Source organism: Lucilia cuprina, chromosome 4, assembly GCF_022045245.1.
Source record: "Lucilia cuprina isolate Lc7/37 chromosome 4, ASM2204524v1, whole genome shotgun sequence".
NCBI lineage: Eukaryota > Metazoa > Arthropoda > Insecta > Diptera > Calliphoridae > Lucilia > Lucilia cuprina.
The window spans coordinates 72,639,385-72,664,901 of NC_060952.1; the positions used below are offsets into that span (position 1 = coordinate 72,639,385).

At 30.0% G+C, this 25,517-nt stretch overlaps 3 protein-coding genes across 3 annotated transcripts; 1 reads left to right on the top strand and 2 right to left on the bottom strand.

The window, feature by feature from the left end:
- Positions 1 to 8,736: 8,736 nt before the first annotated feature.
- Positions 8,737 to 10,286, bottom strand: LOC111674849 (zinc finger CCHC domain-containing protein 10). The gene is made up of 2 exons (XM_023435521.2): positions 10,037 to 10,286; positions 8,737 to 9,977 (listed from the first exon to the last, which is right to left on the bottom strand). The coding sequence occupies exons 1-2, from the start codon at positions 10,081 to 10,083 to the stop codon at positions 9,461 to 9,463; spliced, it is 564 nt and encodes a 187-aa protein (XP_023291289.2). The 5' UTR covers positions 10,084 to 10,286; the 3' UTR covers positions 8,737 to 9,460.
- Positions 10,287 to 13,195: 2,909 nt separating this feature from the next.
- On the top strand, positions 13,196 to 14,821 carry LOC111674850 (SPRY domain-containing protein 7). The gene is made up of 3 exons (XM_023435522.2): positions 13,196 to 13,402; positions 13,945 to 14,526; positions 14,686 to 14,821. The coding sequence occupies exons 1-3, from the start codon at positions 13,297 to 13,299 to the stop codon at positions 14,781 to 14,783; spliced, it is 786 nt and encodes a 261-aa protein (XP_023291290.2). The 5' UTR covers positions 13,196 to 13,296; the 3' UTR covers positions 14,784 to 14,821.
- Positions 14,685 to 16,136, bottom strand: LOC111674855. Its single transcript, XM_023435528.2, has 2 exons — positions 15,904 to 16,136; positions 14,685 to 15,598 (listed from the first exon to the last, which is right to left on the bottom strand). Exons 1-2 carry the CDS (start codon positions 16,030 to 16,032, stop codon positions 15,281 to 15,283), a joined length of 447 nt encoding a protein of 148 aa, XP_023291296.2. The 5' UTR covers positions 16,033 to 16,136; the 3' UTR covers positions 14,685 to 15,280.
- Positions 16,137 to 25,517: the final 9,381 nt, after the last annotated feature.

Below are 25,517 nucleotides of genomic sequence, written 5' to 3' on the forward strand. Positions count from 1 at the left end.
CGGAAATTCGTTTTTGTGTCGCATTTAGTTCTTGCAAATATGTTAGAATTTTCTTTTGCTGGTTTACTTGCTCCCTCAGCAAATCAGTGGTAGAATCAGCGACCCTCTTCTTCGAATTAGTTTGACTACAACCAGCTTTAGTAAGAGGTTGGATATATATTTTCCTCTAAACCTATTGCGTTTCCAGGTGGTAGTGCTGCTGATCTTATATTAATGGCTTCGTCTACCATTTCCTCCAGTGGATATAGCGTATCTTCTTGGTAAGGACCGCCTCCAGTACCTGTTAAGAAACAACTTTTTTTGGTTCTGGATTTCAGTTCCGCCCAAACCTTAAAAAAATGTTATTTTGTTGTTTATGATAACTACACTGATCTCACCTTTTTCCATTCCCCAACTTCTCTTTGGGGAGGTCCAAGACCATTTAATTTTGCAGTTATGTCAGCCCATATACCCTCAATCTTGGCCTTGCTACCTCCAAACACGGGTTTGTTTGAAGCTATTTCTGGGAACTTTTTAATTTCCCTACATAAAAACTCGAACTGCTCGGTTGTTGTTATTTTCAATCCATGAAATGTATTTATAATAAAAAGGATTTGAAAAAATACAAATTTTATACTTACGTTCTTTTTTTTGGAGCAATCGTCCATACAAATTCTTATTAATTAAAATTTTTTTATTTGTCAATTTTATTAAAAAAATATTATTGCCAAATGTTTAAAATATATAAATGTAAAGCTAAATATTTAAAAAATTAAAAAAATATATACTTATATTGGTAATAATAATTTGGCAATAACGTAAATCATAGATATAAACCACGTAACATAGACGAAAAATATATATTGACTTGAAGAATCGAAAATTCGACTACTTTTTTCCTCAGACAAGACGACATAATCGTCTAACAGAATTAGGCATAAACGTGTTGTTGAAAGGATATGAAAAGAAAACAAGCCTATATTACATTTCAGATTTACCATAAAAAAAAATAATTTTGAAAGGGATCTTTTGCATTGATATATTTTTTACCATAAATTCAATAACATAATTTTTTTACAATAAAATTGTACACGATAAAATAACAATAAAAACCTCAAAATGTTTTCAATACATTGTCTTAAAGTTGTAAGAAAAATATTAATAAAATTTCAATTTAGCAAAATGTCATAATTGTTGATATTTCATTTCCTGTAGACAAACAAACACTAACAGCAACTACAACAATGACGATGATGGCGACAACAAACGCAGCAACAGTTAACAATGTTGCCAACAACAAACAAATAATTTATAGAACAAAGCAAAAACATTAACAAAAATATTCAAATACTTACATTATATTTAGACTTACATACATATATATATATACATTCATACTATGTATGTACATTCAAACCTAGTATTCAACCATTAAACAATACTGAGTCTAAACTTCAACATATCAATTTCAATTTTCTACCACCACACGACCATTGTACAACTACAAACCTTTTTGTTTTTGTTGTTTTTCCTGTTACTGTCGTTGTTCTAAAGCACTTGGCTGGCAAATAAAATGAATAATGGTTTCAAGGTGGTGAGACAACTCAACACAAGCCAACAACACAAAAAAAAAACAAGAACAACAACAAAAAAATCGGAAAAGTGAACAACAACTAATACAACATTTGACTCCAATATTTTACGGACACCACCAACAACAACTACAACAATATTGTGAGTGCATTATAATGCAACAAACTTTAACTCGTACCTCCGACTGACTCGAAGAACTTAAATTTTTGTACTGTTTTTATATAAACGAAACGTACGACATAATAATGTTCTTAGATTGTTGCAGTTTCAACTTGCAATTCAGATTGCTCTCATAAATCATAAAAATTTTTGAAAATAAGTCTACAAAAACTAGGTATGAAAGGTTGTCCCATGTTTTTTATAAGTTTTCGATTTTATACCCTACAATGTTATGAAATCATTCATTGTGCTTATATTCATTAACGTTAGATCTGCCAGAATGTGGAAATATTATATTAATTAAGATTCTTTACCGAAGGAACTTCTGTACCGTTAGCAGGGGAAATATCCAGATCAGGGATGGAAAAAGAGATTTTGTTTCAGTATCAAAAAATATTTTAGAGATTACTTTTTTGGATCTCAAAGTACTTAAGTTAGGTTAGGTTGATAGGAGGATGTGTACTACATCAAATCCGAAGAAATGCACCTAGGCCACAATCGGTCCTGTTGTGCGCTCTTTTTCATGAAAAAAAGGAACTGAATGAATTATTTTTCCGTGTTTAGAAAATCAGTTCCTTAAACGTTATTTCTAAGAATTTTCCAATCAGTGTTAGTCAGGAATGTTATTTCCGGAATAACATCACTACCAAGATACTTGGATCTAACTTCGACGAATGCCTGGCAGTGGCAGAGAAAGTGCTCCAGAGTTTCACTGTCCTCTCCACATGCTCTACATACGTCTGAATCCGAACGTCCAATTTTGCATAAATGTGCTGAGTTTGTCCACTCAGAATACGTACTATCATACTAACTTCAAACTTGCCCATTTTGAGGAGATTTTTCGTCTTGCTCTCATCAGGGTCCCCCATAGGATTTTCGTGGTTCTACACACTGTTTCATTATTCCAAAAGGCCTTATGGGATTCTCTAACCCATATTTTTAGTTCAGCTTTTGTTGCGTCGAATGGTTTTGCGTTCGTCAGTATAACTGCCTTGAGCTCCCTTCCCTTTACATTCGCTTTTCAGTATCTCGGTACTTTTGCACATCAAATAGTTTTAAAAGAGTACCATAGCACCAATTTTGCCATCCCTGTTCAGATACAACATTCGCTGTTGCAAACAAAAAACTATAGAACAGGGTTGACAAAATTTTTACAATTGTACTCGATGTCTATAAGTACAATGGAACACCAATGATCCATTTTATGCAATATTAAAATATTATTGAAAAGTTATATTTTTTTAAATAAAGTATAAAGAACTACCGACTTCGAACAAAATTTTAATACACTTCGGAAGAAGTTATTGTCACGAATCCTGGAGTAGATTATTACCAGACAATATTTAACAAAGAGAGTACTTTTGAGTTTTATATTTTTTTTGATCGCTTGTCTATTCTTTATAGCAGTATATGGGCTATTCTTTAGACTAACAATAATTTATAAACTAGTATTCTCTCTAGTTTATAGATTACTCAATCTTCAAGTCCATAGAGAGACAATAGACTGTATTTTGACCAGTCTAAGAACCAGTCTATTAACTAAATGGTCTTAAATATTGACTTGTCCAATGACTTTTTTAAATACCTGTAACTAGAATTAGTATTTGGACTCTAAATACTAGTTTGTTGACTTGTTATAGACTAGTCGCCCATCTATTTTATGTAATAGTTTATTGTCTTGTCATTAGACTACTACATTGACTAATATACTACAAAAATTGATTAGTTTACTGAATGAAAAATTGGGTTTAAAATGTTTTAATTCTAAATTGATATAAATTTTACAAAATATAGTTTTGGTACAATCTGACACAAAAAAGAACACTTTTAAATTCGTTTTTGAACAATTTGAAAATTCCATTTGCTTTCTATAAAAGTAGTGAACACTACCTAAAGGGTATTCCACACGATCACACTTTACGTACGTAAAGTCTAATAAAATAATAAAATGAAATTCCATCTGTATAAAAAAAGAGAATAAATTTATATTTTTTGTGTTTACAAGATTGGTATTAAACAATAACTAAGTTGTTTCACTTTTTTTGTATGTGTTTGCATAAAAATAAATCCCTGATCTAATGCGAATTGTTTGTTTTTTAAATCATTTCAAAAATAAAGAGTCATACGACTGTCAAATTTTCTATCCGTATTTTCTCTCAATGTTGCGTTTAGACGATCACATTCATTCATTCATACTCTTCTACACAAAATTTTGACAAATCATATTACTTATGTGATCGTGTAAAGCCGACTTAAAACTGCTTCATCAAACGTTGTACAATTGATTTTTTTATAATTTTTCAAATTTAAAATAAGTATAATTGTAGGGCATTAAAAATTCAGCCTTAACATATTATAACTATCTGTAGCATTTCCTATTTTTGTTGTAATGCATATTTTTTTCTTATTGCCAGCATATTATGCTGACTTAATTCACTTTAAGTTTTCATAGGAAATTGAGAGCCCTGCCCATTTGTCTGCATGTTTGTTTTCTATTTTCATTTTTTTCCTATTAAATTGACAATTTAAATATAACCTTGTTGTTGTTGCCTTTTTGTGTCTGTTTAACGTCTAGATTTTGTGTGAAGTATATAAAACAGAAATATAGTTGAAATTTACTTGTAACTAAATTAGAGTGCATAAATTTACAAATATTCCTTAATTTTGTTTAATAATTTTCACAATGTGAACTATTTTTAAAAGTTAAGTCTTGTTATTTACTAAAAAAAACACAAAAGACTTAAGACAAAAGCAGTTAAAAGTTTGTAAAACAATTTACATATTTTTCTAACTATTCACAAAGTTTTAACATTCTATAGGGATATAATGGAGGCTTCACATTAAATTTAATAATATGTACCCTACACCTAATGTGATCAATTATGCATAACGATTTTCCCATTTATTTTAAACTTATGCTGCCTTTACACGAGCACACAAGTATTATGATCTCTTAAAATTTTGTTTAGAAGAGAACGGTTAGGATCGTCCAAACGTAAAATGTAATGATACCATCACACAGTGTGTGAAAAAAAAAACTATTTTATTCGAATGAAAATTTCTTTTACTCATTCATACATACGTAAAGTGTGATCGTGTGAAGAGCCCTTTATTGATATTGAATTTTATTGACTTTTACTTAACAGTGACAAGGCTTCTGCAGAAGTTGTTTTAAGGGAAATGAATTCATCTATTTATTGACAAAAAATCTACAGAATATGATAAACCAATTAAATCGAGCTAGAATTTGCTGCAGGTCCGGACAGTGACAGCTCCATTACAGATTCTGCAGAAGTCGTTTTAAGGAAGAAGTAATCTTATAGCATAAAGCCCAAAAGGCCAATAAGCACTAAAGTTATATTTCATAGTTGAGAACACGAAAGATTTACTAGGCTTAGGAATTTGGCATTATACAGCTCGTTAATTTACTTAATAGATGGCCGACTATTAAGAACCAAGTTTGATGTGGTGATGTCACAGGCGAGGATTCACCTCAAGCGTATCCTTGACTGTTTTACTTATATTAATTTCTTTCTTTAGCCTCATTTTTATATTTTGTATGAAAAATTTTTGGTTTTGGGGGGAGAGTGTAAATTTCCATTTTTCCCACCCACATATAAAATACAGTGAATCAATTAAGTAATTTGCCTATGTAAAATTTTATAAATTTTAAGAAAAAACTTTATGTGAACAATTATTTTTAGCAAAATAAAGCATTTTGTTTGTTGTATTTTTTTAAGAATATCTTATATTTTAATTTTACACCATAAAAAGTAAAATCGTTATATTAATTAACGAGATCTTTGATAAATGTAGTAATGGAACGACTAAATTTGGACATTTCTTAACCGATTTATTATCCTATATACCTATCAGAATTTATCAATATTTGACTTAACATGAAATCTATCGTTTCTTTCATTAAATTTCGAAAATAATAAGTAATTTTGAATTGGATACATGATATATTAGATAATCAATGGATTTGGACCTAGAAAAAATGTTTTGTGAGGTGTAAATCTATATATTTTAACAAAAATAATCAGGGTTTTTGATCATTTTGTATTGATAAACAAAAACTACATTACAGAAACTCCATCTATTTGGGGAGTATTGTGTAAATTTTACTTAGAATTGTATAATATTGATTCTTATTCAATAAATCTAACACTAAGTACCATCCTAACCACTCTAAGTATGGGTACATCACCATATACCACTATAGAACTATTAAATGCTAAAATCTTGATTTTCAACCTCATATTTAAAATGGTTTTTTTTTTTATGAATAAGATACAGTAGGCGTATTTGGATCTGGATAGATATTCTTCGGTTCTAAATATATGTAAGTGTATGTATTAGGTGGAAAATATTGTTTTTGTTGACGTAACGGTATGATAACCACCTCTATTTTAAAATATCTAAATTAGATATTTTTCTATACTACACGACAGTTCACTGTATACTAGAAACAAATTTGTATCACGTATTATAGCTGTTATTTCAGCCTGAAGATCGCTTTACTAGTTTAAAAGTAGAAAACAAACTCTTGTAACATAAAAATTACTCACCTACCTCAATTTTGTTTGCTAGTTTAAGCTCCCAATGGAGGTGGTTTAAACTTAACAAAGAAATGCAAAAGTTTAAACTGCAGATGTAAAAAAAATAATAAAATTTTTATTTAAATGAACATTAAAATGTTTGATTTATAGATTAGTATAAAATATTGTGATAAGGGGATTAATATCAGAATCAATTTATTTTTAGATTAACTAATCTTATTATTAATTGCCAACTCAACTCGCTCTTAGAGAAATCTTTGTCAAAGAATGTTATGTTGATGAAATAATTAATTATGACTGTTAGTTCCTACATTCCATTTGGAATGATCGTATGACTTTTTTGGGTTTTAATTAGGATGGCGGTGTATTAAGCACTCATAATGCCAGGTTATCACACGTTTGTCCAGAGGAAACCCTACCAAACGATTTATACCTTCATATAGGAAGTTGGAGCATCCAGACTTAATTTCATCAAAAGTATTATTGGTCTCCATATATACTGGATATATTCGAGTTTAAATGGTCTCCACCAGGTTATATCGTGAATATTTTATGGTCTCCACCAGTTAAAAACATAATCTTACTCTGAGGTAAAACGAAATCACGCTTTAATGAAGACGACGCATAACTTAGAACAGTTATACAAAGTAGTGCATTAAATTAGTGCGAGTGAAATGTAATTCTGTCGAAAGCCCAGCAACAAGCACAAGCCTGAAGAAATAAAAACTATGACGCGAGAGTTGTTCCCCAACTCAGACCTAAATTACAACTGATGATCGTATGAACTCAATCAGTCATATGTTATTCGCCAGTGACATTGAGTCTAATAGAAGAATTGAAAAATTCGTTCTTTTACCAAAACTAACACGTGTACCAAATTTAAATTGTTGTAAAGCATAGGGCGTTATATTAAGAAAACCATGAAAGTTAAGATTCCCAAGTTGATGGAAAATTAGAAACCCACAAAAGGCAAATTAAAAAAACTTGCTTACTAAGTCCAACGCCGTTTAATAGCTTGCAGAAAGTAACGTACCTAAGTGAAGTGGTTATATTAGTCAGATTATACACAGTAAGACTATGCTGCGTAACGGGACATTATGATACACAGAGAAACGAGATCGAAATTAAAACCAAAAGCAACTATTAGTACTGGACAGGAGAGTATATTTACTGTAGTAGGGTAATAATTGATCACTGCGCAATTGGAGCCTTTAGGGGTAATAGGGTTGGTAACACACAATATTTTTAGAGGTTGTCTGAAGACGAAGTAGAACTGGAAACAGTAGGATATATGTATATTATGTAACTGTCCTGAGTATAGAGTCTGAGATTGAAATGGCTATGTAGATGATTCCACAGTAATCTGGGATAGTCATAGGAGTTATTCTAGGTTTTATCAGGGGAATATTTTGGTTATGCAGATAACGAACTATGAAGATTTCTCTCTCTATAATCTATTTGGAGCGAAGTTTCACTCTTCTCATTTCTCCCTCTCTTACTATTCTGAACAGCAACTAAAAAAATAAAATTTCGAAAGAAAACTACTTTACGAATGTTGATGATTTTACACTACTCCTAAAAGTATACAATAGTATATAAATTTTCGTCTTTTAGTAATCGATTAACAGTGGAGTGAGTAGATAAAGTGTGGAAATTTTTTTATGTAATTAAAAATATGTATTTTAAACGAACAAATACATATTAAGAACACAAAAAATGTTTCCTGTAAAAATCCTGGAATGAATAATTAATATTCATATCAGAACGACACTGGAATAATTTCTTATATATTCTTCTGAATACACATACACCAAAGACAAATCGATTGCGACGCCGATTAACTCTCTTATTAGAGATATAGAGAAATCAAATTGTACGAAATTTAAAATCGTATACAATTCTATTAGCTTAACAAGACCTTATGATAGATGCTTCAACATTTAGGTTTATAAAAGACCTACTCGAACATCATTATCGATCTAAAGCAGCAGAAAGCAAATATGTAGAGACACCCGCAAGTAGGATCTAAGCTTAATATCACAAAGACCATTTCAATGAAGTATCGGCAGTGGTTTGGGTGTTTATTCAAGTAAAATCGATGTAGAACTATTCTCCTTAAAGCACAAGATCGATTCTTTTGCACTACTTCGTCTGAATGTTGGATAAAAATAGAACTTTTAAATTAAATTTTGACTAGTTTGTCAAACCGTTTAGTGGAAAACGCTAAACTCAAATTCAAATTGCAAACTTCTTAACAAAGTTGTGGAGAAAGACGATCATAATACCTTGATCTCTGGGAACAACTTTAACGAAGTTCTCAAGAATATATTTTTAAATTATATTTTTGTCCTACAAAAAATTCTGAATTTGCATATATATTTTATATCTTTATACATTTAAGAACTACTGAAACTCGAAATAAACATAAATTAAAATTCTCTTATTATACTTTTTGATTAAATACATTTTACATTTATTATTAATAAAACTAAGATTAACGTATTACCAAAGTTTAAAATGGATACATTTTAGTTTTTAAACAAATTCATTAAAATATTCTAATTTTATTTCTACTATATTTTAAAATAAACTTGTGAAAATAAATCAATTCATTTACAAAAATAATTAAAAGAACATTCAATAAAAGACGTTTTACTTAAAAGCAGACCTTCTGGCCTAAAAAAAAGGCAAGACAAAAAGTATAAGGAAAAATTTTTAAAACCTCATAAAACCGTATTTAAAAGTGGAATCCTGAGTTGGTGTGTTGGATAAATAATGTGTATTTCAATTTGATAGGTGTATGTAAGTATAAAAAATGAAACCATTGCTATTATTTTAAGATACTTTAGGTGATAATTGATTTTTGATGTTATCATTATATAAATTCCCTAATAAGTTATAGGTTCTTAAAAAGAGAAGGTGAAAATTTGTTTTCCAATCAGTTTTTTCAATCTTGTTTTTGTCAGAAAATAATATAGTAAAAACGACTTGAAATTTAACCTAAACTACTAAAGCTTCTAATATTTCCAAGTAGAGTTAGTATTGAGTGCAAAAGTAATTTTAGATACTTTTTGAATTCATTAAAATTTCAAACTAACTCTCTTGGGCTTAACTAATATTTATTACTACGCTTCAATGTTGTCTGTTATGTATTATTCCCGTGACTTTTAAATGTCCTGTTCATTTTCCGAAGAATCTGAAGAACTGTCGGATGTTTGTTTAGATTTCTTATTCTTTGGTGGTGCTGTATCATCTTCCTCATCGGAGCTGCTTGAAGAACTGCCCGATGAAGAGGAGTCGGAGCCATCAGTATCGCTGGAACTGTCAGATTCACTGTCCGAAGATGAACTGGAATCAGATGAGGAACCTGAATCTGAGGATCCTGAATCATCAGAAGATGAATCAGATTCGCTGTCGGAACTTGAAGAACCGCTAGAGGAGCCAGACGACGAATGCCGGGGTTTTTGTTTCTTTTTTAATGATGTTACGCTCGTTTCGTTACCAACATTACCATTGTTTTGCTGTTCCGCCACTTTTTCCTGTACCTTTTTGTTTAACTGCTTAGTACGTGAAGTGCGATGTACATATTTACGTTTCTCCTTGCACTCGTATGACCAATGGCCAAATTCCAAACATTTTTGGCAACGTACGCCATTAGGAAAAGCAGCTGCTAACTTGGCATTGCTATGATAAAGAAAAATAATAAGTAAATCTGATAAAATTGTGGAATTATAATGCTATACCGTTTTTTGATTGAAAGTTTGCGTGCCGCCAATCCCACCAGTGTCATTATCAATATTCTACGAAATCGCCTGCGGGAGTAAATTTTGCCGGTTTTTATTGTTAACAACTTTTCAACACCATAAAAATGTCATAAATTGTTGGCAATTAAATGCGCTTAACAATTATAAATTTAACAAAACTTAAATTCTAAAAAAACTTTGCTTGGTATTTTTCAGTATTTTTATTTTATTTTGAGCACAAACCAGAGCACTGAGCCGATAAATACTGGCGGCGGTTGAAAATAAAAATGCCGCCGGCGGCTTAAAATCGTCTGTAAGCCGGCTAAGTTTTTCACTAAGTTTAGTTTTTGAATTTTCGACGATTTTGAATAACAATAGAATCCGAGATATTAAAAAGTAGAATTTTGGAAGTAAATATTTTAAAATAGGGATTTTCTACCAGAGTAGTAAATTTTCGTATTCGCAAGTACTGTTTTATGCATTTCTCTCTTTATACAAGTTATTTTCACGAGATATATTTTTCAATCCCTTCATTATGCCCTTCACCTTCGTGAGAAGGGTATATATAAGTTTGTCATTCCGTTTGTAATTTCTATTATATAATTTTCCGACCCTATAAAGTATATATATTCTGGATCCTTATAGGTAGCGGAGATGATTAAGCCATGTCCGTCTGTCTGTCTGTCTGTCTGTCTGTATGTTTGTTGAAATCAGTTTTTAGAAGACCCCAGATATCTGCGAGATCCGAATCTTCCATAATTCTATCAGACATACGACCGGCAAGAACGCTATTTAAAATCAGCAAAATCGGTCCATAAATAACGGAGATATGAGCAAAAAACCGAGACAACCTCTGAAAATTTCATATAAAATTTAGATTTTTTATTCATGCTCAGACAGAAACTGCAAAAAAACAAAATACATAACAATACGGTAAATATTGTTATTGTAATTTGTTTATAAAAGCAAAGCAGAGCAAGAGCAGCAGAGCAAGAGCAGCAGAGCAAGAGTAGATGAGCGAGAGCAGCACTAATGTTTTGTTATTGGCTAGAAATATGAAATTAAGTATGTAGAGCCTGGATTAAGTGAGAACCTATAAAAGGGGACTTTCTGGTACTTTTTCGTTCTTCAAAAGGTATTTTTTGAAATTTCTATAATATTGAACCTAGAAACATGAAATTAAGTATGCATGGCCCGGATTAAGTGAGGACCCAAACAAGGGGAGTTTTTGGTACTTTTTCGTTTTTCAAAAGGTACTTTTTGCAATTTCTACAATATTGAACCTAGAAACATGTAATGGTACTTTAGTATGTATGGCCCGGATTAAGTGAAGACCCATAAAAGGGGACTTTTTCGTTGTTCAAAAGGTACTTTTTGCAATTTCTACAATATTGAACCTAGAAACATGTAATTAAGTATGTATGGCCCGGATTAAGTGAGGACCCATAAAAGGGGACTTTTTGGTACTTTTTCGTTCTTCAAAAGGTACTTTTTGCAATTTCTACAATATTGAACCTAGAAACATGTAATTAAGTATGTATGGCCCGGATTAAGTGAGGACCCATACAAGGGCACTTTTTGGTACTTTTTCGTTTTTCAAAAGGTACTTTTTGCAATTTCTACGATATTAAACCTAGAAACATGTAATTATGTATGTATGGCCCGGATTAAGTAAGGACCCATAAAAGGGGACTTATTGGTACTTTTTCGTTTTTCAAAAGGTACTTTTTGCAATTTCTACGATATTAAACCTAGAAACATGTAATTAAGTATGTATGGCCAGGATTAAGTGAGGACCCATGAAAGGGTACTTTTTGGTACTTTTTCATTCTTCAAAAGGTACTTTTTGAAATTTCTATAATATTGAACCTAGAAACATGTTATTAAGTTCGTATATCCCGGATTAAGTGAGAACCAGTAAAAGGGGACTTCTTGGTACTTTTTCGTTCTTCAAAAGGTACTTTTTACAATTTCTACAATATTGAACCTAGGAACATGTAATTAAGTTTGTATGGCCCGGATTAACTGAGGACCCATAGATGGGGACTTTTTGGTACTTTTTCGTTCTTCAAAAGGCACAAAAGGCTTTAAATACATCATGGTGAAGGGTATATAAGATTCGGCACAGCCGAATATAGAACTCTTACTTGTTTTAATACTCTTCTTCTTTCAATTCTAAGATGATCTAATCATGTCTTTCCTTCTTTCTGTTGAAAATACGATAGATCACAAATGAAAGTCGCACAAATGGTCCGTGATTTCGACAAACTCCCATATAGGGTTCCCTCAAACTTTAACGCTCATATTTTGTTAAATAAATCATCTATACCTGTAATATTCAACACAAGTAAACTTTATAAAAACCTTAATCTTTTTGTAAAAAATTAAAAGAATCGGCTCGTAATTGCACCTACAGTAAATAACTTTTACGCTCATAACTGTCTAAAAGAAGCGTCGAAATTAAACTTGAATATATATTATAGGTACCTTAATACCTTTGTTAAATTTTGTAAGGATCGGTCCATAATTAACCACACCCCCATAAAAGTTCCCTTTGAAAAAAGGACCAATGCAATTCGTTATGAATAAATTTTGTGTGACCAAAAATTTTTCTACCAAATTCTATGAGGATCGATCCATATATAAATACAATATTTGTATAGACTAAAATCATTTTAGGAAAATTGCCAAGGATCGGTCCATAATTGATCCTACCTCCCACATAAGGACCCTTTCTGAAAATAAGCAGTACTATGTTAATAAAACGAGTACAGCGAACTGTATACAGAAAAATCGTTCTATAAAATTTTATAAGGGCCTCGGCATAATTAATTCAGAACCCATATAATGTTGGCTCAATACTGGCTACAAAATACATGTATAGCGATGCAAATTCGTATAAGCCAAAATCTTTCCACAAAATTCTACAATGATGGCGCCCTAATTGATCATAATTAAAATTAAATTAATTTCATCAAGTACAAAAACTTTAACCATCGTATTACGAACTTCGTTTAAATTGAAACTGGTACAACACTGAGTAGTTTTAAACGAGTTTAACTGTACTTAGAACTGATTATTAAACACAGCATGAACAATTATAAACACAACAGCTGATTGTCAAACTTTTAAGGGTTGAATAAAAAGCTGGATTGCATTTTGCAAAAAAAAAAAGAAAAAAACAACACAGATTGTGAAGAGAAGAACAAAATTAATTTAATAACTGCGTAAGATAAAAATAAGTACAATAAATAATAAAAATGTTTTGTTGTTTAAGAAACTGTCTAAATGGAAATATACACAAAACAAATGCAATTGTTAGTAAAGTACGGGAGCCTGAAATACATTTGGATGCAGCACATATTGGTAAGTGGAGTTCTATTCCAAAGTAAAAAACAATACAACAAAAAATATTGAGTTGAAAGATCATGTACATGAGTAGTCCGTATGAATCCAGTGATGGTTTCAAATTCTTGGAACTTGAAAACTTTAAGCAAGCTGGGAATAATTTTTATTTGGAGCTAACTTTGTATCCTTTTTATGTGTTCATACATAAAAGGATAGAATCGATATTCTTTAGAAATGAATACCTACATATGTTTCAAAGTTTTAAACGATATTCTGTGGAAAAAATGTAAAATGATTTCTAAACTTGTAGTACAATTAAAGAATGTCCAGATGAAAAATTTTTTGAACCAATATTAAATGAACTTTGGACGATTATTTCTTTCTGAAGATTATTTTTATACGAGCTAGGGTTAAATTAACACCGATCATAAAGGAAATCTTCAGTATTCTTTAACTTAAACTTATGAGCTTCAAATCTCAGTATAGTTCGTCTTTGGACAAAAAATAAATATTTGTACCAAACCTCAATCTATTTAAAACTATATTTTTTCTATTAACAGGAACAGAAGTAATTTTACTTTCAAATTATTTGCGCATAACTGGTACTGGCGGCTGTGTGGCCACTGCACCTTTAGTACAATCAAAATCATATTTTGAAGTAAAAATTCAACAAAAGGGGCTGTGGTCTATTGGTTTGGCGACACGTCAGGCTGATTTAAACAAGAAATTTGGTGGCCTTGATAAGGAATCGTGGTGTTTATGTTCCGACAATGTAACCCGACACAATGGCGAAGAGTATGGTCCCGTGGTGGCCTATACGAATGAACCGAAATTGCAAAACGGTGGTGCTGGTGGCATGATACTAAATGGTTCAGCGGTTCCTGGTTTAATAGGTATAGAAGATATAAATGAGGATTTACTATTGACAACGGGTAAAAGTGAGAGTGATGTAAAGGAAAATAGTTTAACAAAGACTGATACTGAGGGTAGTTTGGAAGAACAATCGCATAGCTTTCCCGATGAGGGTGATATTGTTGGCGTTTCATTTGATCATATTGAATTAAATTTTTACTTCAATGGTAAAAATCTGGAAGTACCATTTCGTAATGTTAAAGCTAGTACGGTGTATCCGGTTATTTTTGGTGAGTATGTGTGTATTTGATTATAAAGTCGTTTAAGTATACAAGTATATAACTAAAATTTATTGATTTTGAAATCTTTATAATTTGAGAAATTTTCTATTAATATTAAAAAATAATTATTTACTTATTAATTTTTCTTATTTCCCATTTTCATTTCAGTCGGTAATGGAGCAATATTAGATATTATTCTAAATAATTTTCATTATGCACCGCCTGCCGGTTTTGAAAATATTATGCTTGAACAATCTCTATTGTAAAAATCAAACAATAATTTAGCTATTAAGTTAAATCCTTATTTATATAAATATATATATTTGAAATCAGTAGTTATATATACCAGTATAATGAAGTTTGAACAAAAACTAAATCTCTAGTCTATATTTCCCCCTTAATTATATACATAAATATTTATTTTACATAAATTATTAATAACTACTAAAAGACACATATTTTCTCATTCAAAACTAAACAAATATATATAATTTACATTCCATTTTGTACATGTTTATAATTCTATTGAACATTGTTAAAGTAAGAAAAGTGTTATACATATTGTGCTTTTCTTTATCAACAAAAAAACGCTTGTAATAAATTATTAAATTAACTTATATACTTATAATTATATAAATTACTTTTATTCCTGGCAGACTATAATAACAAAATTATTATAATTATGATAATAAATTATTTAAAATTATGTTTAAGAACTTAAAATAAAATGTATAAAATTCAATATTTCAGTCTTAAATTTTTATTATTCATCTTCATCCGAGGGCTTATATTCTTCATCATCATCTTCCTCGTCGTCATCATATTCCTCTTCTTCCTCCTCTTTGTATTTCTCTTTCTTGAGTGGAACAAGTAGTGTTTCCAAAGCCAGTATTTGTTTATTTATATCGTCTATACCCTCCATATCCATTTTGATATTTGTCTGTTCTATACTTAATGGATCAGTTGTGGGTTGAATGGAATTATGTCGTGAAGCTGCTTGTGCTGATGTTGTGGGTAATTCATCGTAATTGTTTGAAGTATATTGTTCAATAAGGCTAGACTTAATTTGGAGTTCTTCAACCTAGAAAAATAATCAATAAAATTAAAAGATAAACAACTTTAGTTAATCGTAGAAGAATATGAGGACCAATTTGAACCGAGCTATATGCAATCGATTGGGGTAAAAATAAAGCAACGTTACAATTCAAAAGTAACTAAAGTCTGTCTATTCTTAAAAAAACAGTCGAAGAGATTAATATTTATTTATATATGAGTGAATGATGGACATAAAAATTCTATTCAGGAATCAAGCTTTATAGAGTTTTTGGTGTTAAAAACAATGTCTTCATTTAAGATGTTTAGGATTAAACAAACAGCTTTTCCTACCTTTAATTCATTAATGCTCTCGTTCACCTGGGTCAGTAGATTTGTTAAGATGTTTTCAATTTGTACTAGTTGCACTTGTTCCTTTTGTACAGCTTGTATTTTTAATTTTTGTGCTTTTTTCGATGACATTTTATTTATTAATTACTAACATTACCACAGCAAAATAAAAGACAGCATTTTAAAAAAATTGCAAAAACTAATCGTGTTTGTAGTGAAATCATAAAAATAAACAAAAAACTGTTCCCAAAGATATAAATTGAACAGCTGATAGTGCTGCCAGATTTAAAATTTTAGTTTATTGCATACAAGTAGAAAAAACTGTAGCATACCATTAGGATGATTTAGGAACTGTGTAATAAGTTGTATTGGCAACGTTTGTTTAACAGTTTCTTTGAAGTTGGCAATAAAGGCAAAAACTATTTTAACTGTTGAGTTTTTACATATTGAAATCTTTATTTACCCAGCAAAAAGTTACATGACAAAGATGTTGTTTAATCTGAGGTGCAGTGATGACAAAGTGGTTCGATTTAGGTGAAATATGAAAATTTAAAAAAAAATATTCAAAAGGTTAGAGGTAATCAAGCAGTTCTAATAAATTCTAATACAAATTCTTCAATTTTTAGAATATTGTCCTCTCGGGGCTGAAAATAAAAAGGCTTATAAAATTACTTTCCGCTTTTGATCCCAACTTTGTGATTTTCAAAAATGTGTCCCAAATTTTAAATATTTATAAATTAGCCAAAGTTGGAAGAACTTTGGATCGGCATATTATAGAGATATAACATATCTATATATAAAAGAGTTGCCTTACTGACTGATTGATCATCTCACAGCCTAAACGGCTGAACCTAGAAATATGATGTTTTGACACTAAATGTATTTTTGGAAATCAAAATTTTTGGGGTAAAAAAACACGGGTAAATTCGGTAACCTAATATCTCCTAATCTATAATGGTACTTTTTCGAAATTCGGTTCATTTAAGGAGTAAATCGGTAAAAACTGTTTTTTGGAACTTTTTTGAACCTTATGTACCTTTTTAACCAGTGAATATAGAAATAAAATTTTGATCACATTCGTACCTTATTGAAAATTTACGAATATAAGTTTTTGTACTTTTGGGAAATTTGGACGTTTAAGGGTTAAATATCTTACTTATTTTTGGTACTTTTTTGTAAAACATTGTTTCCTATTTATTGGTTTGTCTATATGAATACATATTTATAGGCTCCCACTATGGTGTTGCATTTATTGTAATAAACCTTTTTTACATCACTAGGATGAAAAAAGTACCAAAAGTGGCGTAGAAATGGGATTTTTTTTATTTTATTTAATTTTGAGCCAATTTTGATTAAATTTTACAAATTGGTAGATTTAGTTACACTAAATGGTGTGCTATTTGGATCTCGAATTTCCAAGCCTTACTTATTCACTGTATATTCATCTATATCTGGAAGGAAAAAGGCTACTTTTTGTTTTGAAATTTTAAGTGGGCGAGCTGCAACGGCCACGTACGTATATTTGAAATAATATAAGAATTAGAGTCCTCAAATTTTATCGGAGTGACTTTAGTGTTAATGTGATTATTTATAACAACAAGTGGGCGGATTACCATTAGGGTGCGTGGCACCTCCCATATAAATGAAATACAAAAATTCGTTAATCTTGGAAACTATTACAGTCAGAATCTTAAAATTTTGCACGAATAACTTTAACATCCATGTAAACATTTTGTGGTAATAAATTAGTGGACTACCCATGAGGGGAGCGGTACCTCCTATATTAATTAAATACAAAAATTTGTTTATCTGGGAATTTAATAGAACTAAATTCTTAAAATTTTGCACGAAGAAATTTAATATTCATATGAACATTTTTAAGGAAAATTATCGGATCCCCCATTATTGGATCACCCATAAGAATAAAATAGAAAAACTCGTATATCTGAGAAACTATTAAAGCTAAAATCTTTAAATTTTTCTTGAAGAACTTTGATAGTCATCTCAACATTTAGAGTATAACGGGCGGACTTCCAATGGTGTACTTGGTAGCTCCCATATGAGTTGAATACAAAATTTCGTTTAACTGGGAAACTAATAGAACTAGATTCTTTAAATAATGCACAAATTACTTTAATATTTATCTGAACATTTTGGAATGTAAGGGGCGGACCTTGATCTGGGGAGCTTGAAGATCCCACATGTATTAAATAAAAAAATTCGTATGTATATAAGAAACTATTAAAGCTAGAATCTTCAAATATTACATGAAGAATTTTAACAATCAAGTAAACATTTAGAGAACAACGGCCGGACTTTCAATGGGAGGCTTGAAACCACATATATGAATTAAAAATAAAATTTCGTATATCTTAAAAGCTGTTAGATAATTGTAGTTAGAATTTTCTAAAGGGTTATTTCAAGGCATTAAAATATAAATAATTTTTTAAGAATAAAAGTGTATATTAAATTTTAGCAAGTAAGAAATAAATAGATCATTAATGTATTATTTTAGAATTTAAATTAAATATATTATCATGAAATGAAATTATAATAAACGTTTAAGGAAAATTGCATAATTAAATAGCTAAATAAATCATTATTTGATTATGTATTTAATTCCGATTGGGGTAGCGAAGCACACCAGGTATTAGTTAGTTTTTCATAAAGAAAGCTTTTAGAAAAACATACAAATATGTTCTGTGGAAGAATTTTTTAAATAAATTTTGTTCTCACTAACGAACAAAATTTAAAGCCTTTCAATCCAGGTTTATTTTTGAAATATGTTCTGTTTGTCGCATTGTGTATTGTTTAAAAAAATATACATATATTAATAAGAAAATATTGTCTTAGAAAAGATCCCTCATTTCAAAGCACACCAACTTTGTGTTATGACAGTCTTGTACTAAATGAGCAATATAAAATACATTTTGAACATTTTAAACTAAATTGTTATAATATGGTTAACTCCCTCCCAAATAGCGCTAAATTTCAAAGAAATTAATATTTTTAAATACAAAATTTACTGTGTCCCAATTTCAAACTCATTAAACCACCTACTACTCAATTATAGAATTATAATTTAAAATAGTATTTTCCATAACTTCCGCCATTTTAAATTATTAATATTATTAAAACATCTACGCTTACATTATTTCAATTTTAAGCAATAATTTCCGTTTTATATTGTAAAAATCGAAAGCAATTTCTTTTACTTAATTCCAAAGAAATTAATCATTTTCAGCAGAAATGAATAAGTATTTCCACCAAAACATACAAATAAACGAAAGCAAATCAAAAGTAAAATACTATAACAACAAATAAACGAAAATAAAAAGTTAATATTACTTAAGAAATTCTTACTTCTTTCCCTTTCTTTAAAGAATTACAAAATCTTGTGTAAATAAGAATCTTGATACAGAAAGCACACAACAGACCCAGCCCGTGACCAAGAAAAAAAATCGACAAAAAGAACAAAATGATGTTAGGAGCATGATCACGTAGTGATTTTTTTTAAGAGTTGGAAGAGCAACAAAAACAACACCAACGCATTAAACAATGGCGAACGCGAACTCAAAAGTTCCAATAAACACAATTATAACAGAATAAGCAAAAACAAAAATTTATAGCCAAAAAAACTGAAAACGAAAGAAATAAATAAAAGAAAGAACGTCCAGAGAATGTATGTAAGAATGTATGCAAAGTCATTAAACTAACAGCAACAAGCCAAACAAACTTAACAATAACAACATAAGTTTTTGGAGAAAAAAACCCACGATTTTTGATTATTGAAGTATTAAAGCAACAACATAAAAATCGTGGTCACCATCATATGAACCACCAAACACTAATCAACATTAAATTAATTTCAAATACACTCTGATTTACTTACATATGAGGGTTATTTGAAAAGTTTTTTTAAAAATTGAAAGATGGTGAATTGAATTAGATTCATATTTTTACCCACTTCGATTACAGAGAGTACATTACTTACTCATTATGATGAAAATTCAAAACTTTCTCTGGCTGTTGATGCATCAAATGTTGCTATCGGTGCAGTTTTACAACAATCAGACGGTAGTTATTGAAAACCATTGGCATATTTTTCAAGGAAATTAAGTAATGCCAAAAAACGACATTCTACATTTGATAAGGAACTACTTGGAGTTTACTTGTCAGTTAAACACTTCAAATATTTTTTTGGAAAGACATTTTTTTACGATTTTCGCTGACCATATATTGACTTATATTCTTAATTCTAAAACAGACAGATCACCTCGACAAACAAGACAAATGGAATACATTGCACAGTCTACACTGAAAATAATCCATGCTCAACTTTACGAAAAAAAATTCGTAACTTCTATTTTAATTAGTCTACAGTCTAGTCTATAGTCTAGTCTATAGTCTAGTCTATAGTCTAGTCTATAGTCTAGTCTATAGTCTAGTCTATAGTCTAGTCTATAGTCTAGTCTATAGTCTAGTCTATAGTCTAGTCTATAGTCTAGTCTATAGTCTAGTCTATAGTCTAGTCTATAGTCTAGTCTATAGTCTAGTCTATAGTCTAGTCTATAATCTAGTCTATAGTCTAATCTATAGTCTAGTCTATAATCTAGTCTAAAGTTTAGTCTATAGTCTAGTCTATAGTCTAGTCTATAGTCTATTCTATAGTCTAGTGTGCATTAATGTCTATAGTTTAGCCTATAGTCTTTTGTCTAGTCTTTAGTTGAGCCTAGAGTCTATTCGACGGTCTTGCCTATAGACTGGTTTATAGTTAGTCTTTCCCATGCCTGTTATGAATTAAAATTTAATTCATATATTTTTTATCGAACAAACTTGTTGGCCATCCCTCGTACACACATATTCATGGTACTAATTAGAATGTTCAAATGTTAGTGTGAGTTATTTAAAGTCGATTTGATTCTTTTAATTTGAAAAAGAATGGAATGAGTTTGCTTAAACTAAATGTAAGTTAGAGAGTGTGTGCTATGATATAAAAAGAAATTGAAAATTAGGACAAATCATAATTATTAAAGACATCATCATTATCATTATCTTTAACAACGTAATCATGGTGAATAAATATTATTCATACGACAGGGTAGATACAGCAACAACAATATCGTTGTGTATAATCGACACTATCATGCAATAACAATAAAAACAACATTGTTGATGATTACTTAATTTAATAGAACAAACTCTATCGCACACATACACAACTACACTTTTAACAAACTTATACAGACAAATTTGGCAAAAACAATGGCAGTGACAGTACGACAAAATTAACAAAAGCAACATCAACGTAAATAATAAGTTTTTTTCTTGTCAGCAAACTTAATAATAAATTTTACTTTTCATAAATTTTGTCAGGTATTTTAGGTAAAGAGGTTTTTAGTTACGCCTGCATGTACTCAAGAGTTTGTATAAATATATATTTTTGTTTACAAATATACAAACGTGTAATTTCGTTGCTAATATTTTTTGTGCTAGTGTTGCCAATGTGCTAAACATTAATTATCATTTCTTTGTTTAATTCTTTTTTACTTTTATTTTGCAATTTTGTTTTAATATTCAGATGTTATAAAATTTAAATTTAGGTCACTTATTATTATGCCTTACATTCCTCTTCATTATGAAGTTATGAGCTTGTATTGTGAAATAAAAATTGAGTTTAGTTAATTGAAGAAGAAAAAAATGTAGAACAATTTGGCGCCATTCCAAATTGGAAATGCCTTATTAAGTTATTTAAATAACTTTAAATTTAGTAAAAATAATCTAAATTAATTTAAGCAATTTAAGTCTGAAATAAAGTTTGTTTCTTAAGTCTTTTGATTTAATATACATGCTTTCATATATGAAAAATTCTAATCATTTGATTACCGAATTTTCCTAAGACAGTCGCCGAGTAACATAAAAAAAATTAGTATTAGTTTTGTAAGATTTTTATAAATCAGTTAAATGCTTGTCAAAAGAGCGCATGCGGATGGATTGGTGAATCAAGCAAAGATGTCAGCAGAAACCCACCTCATACTTAAGAGCTCTTTATGAACAGCGCAGCCAAATAAAAACATCAGAAATATAATGCTTTCACCATCAACTCAAACATTGACAAACACATTTCAAGGTAAAGGATGCAACAAAAATGTAGGTATAACAAAGCTTTAGCGATGAATAAGATCTTACAAGAACTGCTAAAAGTTAAAGCACTGAATCTGGATTTATGACGCAACAGACCGGGTTTCGTTCACACAAATCATCTCTCGACTACAAAAGCTTAAACATCATTTGTCGACTACAATAGCAAACAGGCCGGTTTTCGCCCGTTGGCTACAATAGCTTCAGAATTGCAGTGGATTGATTTATAGGATTTAGGATTAAGGTTGCATGAGGACGGTTTTCTGCCACACAGATCTTTTGTCGACTACAATAGCTTGACAATCATAAGGGGAACAATCTGTTGATTGAGATATCTATATTTTAACTGTTTACAGATTCTTAGAGGATATTTTAACTGTTTACAGATTTTCAGACGATTTTCTGTACCCTGGACCATAAAACTGTAGAGCTTTACTGTCCTCGGCAATATTCAGTTATATCAAGACATTTTGAATTATATTGTGCATATATTGTAAAACTACTAGAAGATGAGGCGTAAAACGACCCACTGAGGTAGAAAACGACCCGCACATCCCTGGAGAAGATAAATTGAGACCGATTTTGTCTTTAACAACTCATTTCCGAATGAAATGGCGGAGAAAATCATATACATAAAAATTCATATTCTTTAACTTCATTAGGGTTTTTTTAAAAAAAAAATCATCTTAATAATTACAAAATTACATACTGTTATTTTCCCTAAAAGTTACTTAAAATATATTAATGATCCATTAAGATCATGTTAAACATATTCGAAGCTCAGCAATGTTAATATCTTACAACAATTCTACAACTTGTACTAGGTCATTTATAATTAATACAAAATAACGTTATTGGTCTTATTTCATTCTTAACTTTAAGATGTTTGAATAAAAACGAAATTCAAATTTATTTTCTAAACAAAAAATAAAAAAACAAAATCATGTTGGAGAAAAAACTGTTCCAAATTATTAAAACGTTTTTAAATTTGTTAAAATTTCCAATGCCCTAAAAGCATTAAATTAAATCATTATAAAATCGTTCTTCTAAAACTTAAAAATTAATTTTACTTTTAAACATGACAATCACATTCTTTTATTTATTTGTTATTAGTTTTTTTCCTTTCTTTCTTTCTTTCTCGACCACATAACAACCCACTTTTAATCTCATTTCGATTTTTTTTTCTTCTTTTTACTTATAGAAATAACATTAACAAATAAACTAATACATAAATAATTAAGTTTACACTGATACTTATGTATGTGTGAGTGTGTGTTAACAATTCTTACATACTGATTCACTTTCATATGTGACATGACTACATTAACCATACTCAACTTTTTTTCATTCTTTCTTTTTAATTTAATGTGGAAGTGGGAAAGAAAGAAAGAGAGAGAGGTGGAGAAAGGCCAAAGCAGAAGAAGGCAACTGGTCAAACAGTTAACGACAAAACAAAACAACGGTTAAGAATCGTCAAATCGTTGCCAAGACAAACGTAGTGACAGTCAGACATCCAAATATTGCACAGTGGGATAGTTTTGGCGGGTTTGTATAAGGTTTAAGTAAAATTAATAAAATAATTGCCTGCTTTTAAAAGAGAAGCTCTATTGCTCTCCAATATCGTTTATTCTTAATGACTCATGAGCCGACCACAGAATAATGAAGAGAGTGAAAAACATTCTGAACAGTATGTTTTTCTGATTCCCGAACCTCGAAACACCGGTTAAAGTTATATATTTGTATGGTCAATATCGGCAAGAAATTACCTGCAACATTTTACCAGAAGATATCAAATTCTGGAACTTCTATGACACCATTCCACTAAATCCAAAATTTGGAAGTCATCGGATTATAAAGTTAATAGAAATTGCCATTAAGGCATAAACAGGAACTGAGTAAACGGTTCAAATATTGACACTAATAATATCATATATTGGCATTTCGGTCACGATCTGATAGCTTTATATCAGTATCGCCTCAAGGGGTACTCGAAAATTATATTTTCCACATATTGAACATTAATATTAAGCCAGTGTTTTATAAATCGAGTACCTCAATCATCGCCTCAATGGGAACAAACTAAATAAATTTCCAGACATTGGACATTAAGCCAGTACTATATAAATCGAGGATCTTTATACTATTTTAATTTAGACAAGACCTTTACAGAATCAATATTAATTTTAAGATTAATTGAAAATTGAGAAGAAGAAAATTCAAAGTGTAAAATGATGTTAATTTTTCCCTGATTACAAAATCTAGACCATCATATTGTATGTGATCATACTGTGAACGAACCAATATCTAGACTACTTCAATGAAATTCCACTTATGTATCAGATCGCATTGCAAGATAGAGTACAGAATCTGATAAACTTTTCACTAAAGAAAGAAAACTATAACCTAGGATTAAGAGTCTTGTTTGCGTCCGGTAGTGATTAGTGTTCTAGTCTGTAAGACTGGAGGTCGTGGGATTGATCGAATTAAGTCCCTAGAAGATCTTTAGAGCATTAATTTATACTTATTTGAAAAAGTTCTATAATTTCAATATTTTTCTAATCCACCCACTGTGTATTACTACTACCACAAAAATTTTAGCCACAAAAGCAAATAAACAAATAACCAAAGATTTTATTTGCTTAACAGTTTATTTATTTATTTTTATACTTTTTTTGGTGAATATTTAATTTACGGAATAATATTTTAACGACAACGTTGACCCAGTTAACACAGTCAGAGACACACGCATACACACGTAGTATATATAAACGTTTATTGTTTGTTTGTGTGTTGATCATCATAATGGTTTTCGTTGTTGTTGTTGCTTTTGTTAACCACCAAAAGTTGCTAATTAACAAGACACAGAACTTTGGAGATTTTTTTTACAACTTTTTGCAAATTAACAAGGTTTTTTCATTTAATTTTTGTTTTTGTTATTTTGGCGATTACAAAGAAAGTGTTAAAGACTATAAGGCGCGGACTATAGAGGAGTTAGAGTTTGAGCTAAGAAAGGTAATCAGCACGAAAAGAAAGATAAACATACTACAAACGAAGAAAGGTGTGTATGAAAAGAAATGAAAAGGTGGTTGGGGAGGGTATGATAATATTGCATGTATCATGCTGTTTATGATGCTGACAAATAAATAATATGAAAAAAATATGTATGTGATCATTACAGCAACAAAAAATTTTGCTTAAGATCATGATTAAAGAACTCATATGACATCATCTTAAATTCATTTCATTTATTTTTTTTCGACATTATGGGAAAATGGGGGAATTTACATGTGAGTGAGATAATCAGCAGGCTAAATGTTGAATTATGAAAACAATTTTAAAAGATTGACATAGAAAAGTGGAATTATTTTGACACACATTTGATATGGTGACATAATACTATATATGGATATATTTTAAAGATATATTACATAAACAGTAGATCGTAGACCTAAATATCAACCTGTTAATTGGAAACC

Excerpts from the sequence above, each read along its gene's own strand:
- LOC111674850 (XM_023435522.2), top strand. The coding sequence starts at position 13,297 with ATGTTTTGTTGTTTAAGAAACTGTCTAAATGGAAATATACACAAAACA. Across the intron at positions 13,403-13,944 it reads TTTGGATGCAGCACATATTG|GAACAGAAGTAATTTTACTT; the intron begins GTAAGTGGAGTT and ends TTCTATTAACAG. Across the intron at positions 14,527-14,685 it reads GGTGTATCCGGTTATTTTTG|TCGGTAATGGAGCAATATTA; the intron begins GTGAGTATGTGT and ends TTTTCATTTCAG.
- LOC111674849 (XM_023435521.2), bottom strand. The coding sequence starts at position 10,083 with ATGACACTGGTGGGATTGGCGGCACGCAAACTTTCAATCAAAAAACG. Across the intron at positions 9,978-10,036 it reads AAACTTTCAATCAAAAAACG|CAATGCCAAGTTAGCAGCTG; the intron begins GTATAGCATTAT and ends TCTTTATCATAG.
- LOC111674855 (XM_023435528.2), bottom strand. The coding sequence starts at position 16,032 with ATGTCATCGAAAAAAGCACAAAAATTAAAAATACAAGCTGTACAAAAG. Across the intron at positions 15,599-15,903 it reads AGAGCATTAATGAATTAAAG|GTTGAAGAACTCCAAATTAA; the intron begins GTAGGAAAAGCT and ends TTATTTTTCTAG.